Source organism: Nicotiana sylvestris, chromosome 10 (genome assembly GCF_000393655.2).
Source record: "Nicotiana sylvestris chromosome 10, ASM39365v2, whole genome shotgun sequence".
Lineage (NCBI taxonomy): Eukaryota > Viridiplantae > Streptophyta > Magnoliopsida > Solanales > Solanaceae > Nicotiana > Nicotiana sylvestris.
In genome coordinates, this window is record NC_091066.1 from 45,690,857 (window position 1) to 45,697,261 (window position 6,405).

Consider the following 6,405-nt stretch of genomic DNA (forward strand, 5'->3'; position numbering starts at 1 on the left):
GTTATCATAGGTACTGTTTTGGTTTATAGTAGAGATGCTTCAGTTCTATTTGATCCACGATCTACGTACTCCTATGTTTCTTCTTATTTTGCTTCATATTTGGTTGTGCCTCGTGATTCTTTGATTACTCCTGTGTATGTGTCCATACTAGTAGGGGGTTCTATTATTGTAGATTGTGTCTATTGCTCGTGTCTGGTTATTATTGAGGGTCTTGAGGCAAGTGTATATATTCTACTTCTCGATATGGTTGATTTCAATGTCCTTTTGGGGATGTATTGGTTGTGACTTTATCATGCTATTTTTGAATGTCATGCCAAGACCGTGACCATAGCCTTGTCGGGTTGCCTTGATTGGAATGGAGAGGGACTTTTGGTTATCCTACCAGTAGGCTTATCTCTTATATGAAGGCTCGGTGTCTGGTGGCGAAGGAGTGTTTGGCTTATTTGGCTTATGTTCGTGATTCTAGTGTTGAGGTTCCTTCTATGGATTCAGTGCCAGTTGTTCGGGAGTTTCCTGAGGTATTTCCTTCAGACCAGTTGGGCATGCCACCCAACAGGGATATTGAGTTTTGCATTAATTTGGCCCTAGGTGCTCAGCCCATTTCTATCCCGCCATACCGCATGACCCGGCCAGAGTTGAAAAAATTGAAGGAGGAGTTGCAAGATTTGCTAGATAAGAGCTTTACTAGACCTAGTGTATCGCCCTAGGGTGCGCCAGTGTTGTTTGTTAAGAAGAAGGATGGGTCGATGAGGATGTGCATAGATTATCGGCAGTTGAGCAAAGTCACCATCAAGAACAAGTATCTATTGCTGAGGTTTGATGATTTATTTGATCAGGTTAAGGTTCCAAGGTGTTTTCAAAGATTGATTTGAGATATGGCTACCATCAGTTGAGGATTAGGGCATCCGATATCCCTAAGACAGTTTTTCGGACTCGATATGGGCATTGTGAGTTTCTAGTGATGTCATTTGGCTTGACCAATGCCCCAGCAGCATTTATGGATTTGATGAACTGGGTGTTCAAGCCCTATCTGGATTACATTGTGATTGTTTTCATTCATGATATCTTGATCTACTCCCGCAGTTGAGAGGAGCTTGAGCAGCATCTTCAAGTCATTCTCCAGACTCTGAGAGACAGTCAATTATATGCTATGTTTTCAAAATATGAGGTTTGGTTGAGTTTAGTTTCCTTCTTGGGTCACGTTGTATCAGCGGAAGGTATTCAGGTGGATCCTAAAAAGATTGAGGCAGTCAAGGACTGGCCTAGACCCTTATTACCTATAGAGATTCGGAGTTTCTTGTGTTTGGCGGGTTATTACCGTCAGTTTGTGAGGGGTTTTCATCTATAGCAGCCCCAATGACTAGGTTGACCCAGAAGAGTGCCCATTTAGGTGGTCGGACGAGTGTGACGCGAGCTTTCAGAAGCTCACGACAACTTTGACTACATCGGTGGTATTGGTGTTGCCTACAGGTTCAGGACCATATACAGTATGTTGTGATGCATCTCGTATTGGACTTGGTATGGTATTGATGCATAATGGCAATGTTATTGCATATGCTTCACGGCAGTTGAAGATTCACAAGAACAATTATCCAGTTCATGACTTGGAGCTAGCTGCCATTGTTCACGCACTGAAGATTTGGAGGCATTATTAATATGTCGTGTCGTGTGAGGTGTTCACGGATCATAAGAGTTTTCAGTATTTGTTCAAGCAAAAAGAGCTCAATTTGAGGCAAAGAAGGTAGTTGGAGCTATTGAAAGACTATGATATCACCATCTTGTATCATCCCGGGAAGGCCAATGAGTAGCCGATGATTTGAGTAGGAAGTCGTCTAGTATGGGTAGCCTTGTGTATATTCCAGTCAGTGAGAGACAGCTTGCTTTGGATGTTCAGGTTTTGGCCAATCAATTCGTGAGGTTGGATGTTTCTGAGCCCACACGTGTTCTAGCTTGTACAATCACTCGGTCTTCATTATTTTAGCATATCAGAGATTGGTGGTATGATGACCCTCATTTGCTTGTCCTTAGGAACATAGTGCGGCACAGAGATGCCAAGCAGGTTACAGTTGGAGATGATGAAGTTTTGAGGATGAAGGGTCGAGTTTGTGTGCCTAATGTGGATGGGCTTCGTAAGTTGATTCTAGAAGAGGCCCATAGTTCCCGATATTCGATTTATCCAAGTGTCACCAAGATGTATCAGGACATGCGGTAGCATTATTGGTGGAGGAGGATGAAGAAGGATATTATTGCATATGTAGCTCGGTGTTGGAATTGTCAGCAGGTAAAGTACGAGCATCAGAGACCTGGTAGTTTGCTTCAGAAGATTGAGATTCCTGAGTGGAAGTGGGAGCGTATCACTATGCATTTCGTTGTTGGACTCTCATAGACTCAGAGGAAGTTCGATGCAGTATGGATTATTATGGATAGGTTGAGTAAGCCAGCGCATTTCATTCATGTGGAAGTTTCCTATTGTTCGGAGCGGTTGGCATAGATCTATATCTCTGAGATCGTTTGTCTTCATGGTGTGGCCATGTCTATCTTTTCGGACCGCGATATGTAGTTTACCTCGCATTTCTGAAGGGATGTACAGCATGAGTTGGGTACGTGGGTCGAGTTGAGCACATCATTACATCCTCAGACGGACGGACAGTCTGAGCGTACTATTAAGATTTTGGAGGATATGCTCTGCGCCTATGTTATTGACTTTAGAGGTTCTTGGAATCAGTTCTTACCGTTAGTAGATTTTGCCTACAACAACAGCTATCACTCGAGCATCCAGATGGCTCCCTATGAGGCATTATATGGTAGATGGTGTCTATCGCCAGTTGGATGGTTTGAGCCAGGGGATGCTCGATTCTTGGGTACAGATTTAGTAGAGGATGCCTTTGATAAGGCTAAGATTATTCAGGATAGACTTCGTATAGCTCAGTCCAAGCAAAAGAGTTATGCCGACCGTAAGGTTCATGATGTGGCATTCATGGTCGAAGAGCGAGTGTTGCTTCGAGTGTCGCCCATGAAGGGCGTGATGAGATTTGGGAAGAAGGGCAAGCTAAGCCCTAGGTTCATCGGGCCTTTTGAGATCCTTGATCGAGTGGGAGAGGTGGCTTACAGACTTGTGTTGCCACTAGGTTTATCAGTAGTACATCCAGTGTTTCATGTGTTCATGCTTCGGAATTATCACGGTGATCCATCCCACGTGTTTGACTTCAGCACTGTCCAATTGGAAAAGGATTTGAACTACAAGGAGGAGCCGATAGCTATTTTAGACCAGTAGGTTTGACAGTTGAGATCGAAGAGTTACCCTTCGGTTCATGTGCAGTGGAGAGGTCAGCCTGTTGAGGCAGCCACCTAGGAGTCCGAGTCTGATATGCAGAGCAGATATGCCCATCATTTTACCGAGTCAGGTACTTTTCGATGTCCGTTAAAGGACGAACTATTGTTTTAGAGGTGGATAATGTGATGACCCAAAAGGTCATCTTCTGTATTAGAATCTGATTCAGTGTTTAGAAGCCTTGAAAACCTCATTTTATCTCTCCTCGATTTGTGTGCACAGTCCAGGCATGTATTCGAAAAGCCCTGATAGAAGTTGCATAGGCCAAGGAACGCCCTTAAGGCGTGGATATCCTTAGGCGAAGGCCAATATGTTATTGCATAAATCTTCTGTTGGTTCATCTTTTTCTACCCTTCCTCGATGACATGTCCGAGGAAGTTAATATGCTTCTGAGTAAAGGAGCACTTTGACAGCTTCGCATATAGTTCGTGCTCCCGCAATCGGGCTAGAACCTTCTTTAAGTGGTGTAGGTGTTCTTCAAGTGTTTGGCTATATACCACAATGTCATACAAATAGAAAACCATGAATTTGTCAATTTACTTTCGGAAGACTTGGTTCATCAAGGTGCAAAATGTGTTTAGGGCGTTAGTTAAGCCGAACGGCATAACTAGGAAGTCGTACAACCCATATCTTGTCAAACTGGTCGTCTTGTGCTCATCACCCTCTGCAATCCGAACATGCCAGTAACCTGTCTTCAGGTCTATCTTAGTGAACATCATCACACCACCCAGTCTGTTGAACAAGTATGCCATTAGGGGAATAGGATACTTGTTCTTCACAGTGATTTTGTTTAGAGACCGATAATCCACACAGAGTAGCAAGCTGCCATCATGTTTCTTTTGGAATAGAAAAGGGGACCCATATGGGGACTTGGAGGGCACAATGATCCATGTGTCTAGGATTTCCGTCAATTGACTATGAAGCTCGGTGAGTTCGGGTTGTGAAATTCTCTGAGGTGCTTAGACGAGTGGCTTCACGCCCAACACCAACTCAATTTCAGGGTCTACAGTGCGCCTAGGCGGGAGTCTCTTTGCCATTACATCTTCAAACTCCAGTAGTAGCTCTTTCACGAGAGCAGGAATGGGACCCGAGGAGCGTTCTATATTTTCAATGTAGAGGGTTGCCAGGAACGTAGGTTCATGTCTTTTGACCCCCTTCTTCAACTACAAGGCCGAGATGTTCTCAACGGCCATCTTCATAGGCATGAACGGGATAATGTTGGGCATGGCCCTATTTGTTCCCATGATCAGTATCATGTCTGCATAAGGTACGGGCATGGTGTTAGGTTTCCTTAGGAATTCAAACCCAACTATCAATTCAAAGTCATCTATGATCACCACTTGCAGGTTGAATTTTCCTTCCTAAGGGGCAAGCTTCACTGGTACCTCTTTGGCTATTCAACCTACTAGCTGAGGAGGTGAGTTGATAGCCTTGACACAACCTCTACCCTTTCCTACAATTAGTCCAAGGCGCTCCACCTGAGTTGAGGCTAAGTAGTTGTGGGTAGCACCCATGTCTATCATCGTCTGAATGGGCTTGCCATTCATCTTCATCTCGACGAACATCAAGGTCCTCTCTTGTTTAAGAGTAGTTCCCTCATCCGCCTTCTTTTTTCCTTTCTTTGTGATTGGACACGGGTCCTTCTTCTTATGGATACCAGCACTGGTTTCCACATCTATGCATATGGGCATTCATTCTTCCAATGTGGTCCGCCACAATGACGGCATCCTTAAGGAGGCTTTCTCCCCCGATCATTGTTGTTTGATGCAACATTATTGCTTCCTGAGGAGGGAGCCTTAGATTTGGTTGCACTCCGATCTCCCCCACTTCTGCTAGGGCCACTATTGCTAGGCTAGCCCCCTTTGTATCCCGCTCGGAAAGGCGGTTGAGGCCTATCATTCCGAGCTTCCACTTGATAGTCCCTAAGGCATTCAGCTGTTTGGATCGCCTTGGGTAGGGTATCTACCCTTTGTCTTTGTAGTTCCATACGGGCATAAGGTTTCCACCCTTCTAGGAAGGTCAAGAGCTTGTCTTTGTCCCCCATGTCACATATGTTTAGCATGAGCACGGAGAATTCTCGCACATAGTCCCGCACTGATTTGGTCTGGCGGAGCTCCTCTAGCTTTCCTCTTGCATTGTATTCAACATTTTTGTGGAAGTACTGTAGGTGTATGGCTGCCTTTAGTTCTGCCCATGTCTCGAGAGCATCTTCATCGGCCCTGATGTCTTCGTACTTCACCTGCCACCAGAGTTTAGCATCACCCTGAAGATACACGACAATAGTTACTACCTTCTTAGCTTCTTCTAGGCTGCCAATGGCATTGAAGTATTGTTCGATGTCAATGATGAAGTATTCCACATATTTGGCATTCCTATCTCCATTGTATGGATTTGGTTTAGGAATTTTCAGTTTTTGTGTCACGGAAGCAAGGTTCACAGCACCCCCGATTTGGTCTACACCTCCTCGAAGTAGGCCCTGTAAAGCAGCATTGACAACATTGAGCTGGCTTGTCAAGTTGTCTATAGTTTGTTGCATGGCAGTCACATTGTCTGCCTTTGTGCCCTATAGGCTAAAACTTGGCACGCTCCTATTAGAGGCCCTAGAATTTTCCAAACATTTTGGCTGCCTCTGTGGCTGTCATTTGCCGATCTCCCTTAGAGTCGCGACTGATGTTTTCTATGTCAACTTTGACTTGTAGCACTCTGCGGTCCAGGTCATCCAACCTTTGCACTAGGCTGGCTCTTAGTTCAAGCACTATATCCACGATGGGTCGTAATACGTCAATCGTCTCTTCAAGGGACGCAATGTAATCCCCGTGATTCACTATGGTTAGAAATGGTGGTAATGGTAATGCGTTCCCTCGTCCGATGTTGAGCCTAGGCTCTGATACCAATTGTTAAGTGGTGCCTTCTTGAAATTCCTTGGAAGGGCGACATAAGGCTAAGCAACTGAAGTCAGTGCAGTTATTGTCCGCTAACTGAGGTCACCTCCGTACGCTAGATGAGATTGTCAGTGTCGTACGGGAAAACCAATGTCAAGATCAATTAAGAGAACAGAAATGAGAATTGAGAAT

At 44.8% G+C, this 6,405-nt stretch overlaps 1 protein-coding gene across 1 annotated transcript; it reads right to left on the reverse strand.

Annotated features, from left to right (window-relative positions):
• Positions 1–5,183: 5,183 nt before the first annotated feature.
• LOC138879277 (uncharacterized) lies at positions 5,184–5,867 on the reverse strand. Its single transcript, XM_070158884.1, has one exon. The coding sequence runs from the start codon at positions 5,865–5,867 to the stop codon at positions 5,184–5,186; it is 684 nt and encodes a 227-aa protein (XP_070014985.1).
• Positions 5,868–6,405: the final 538 nt, after the last annotated feature.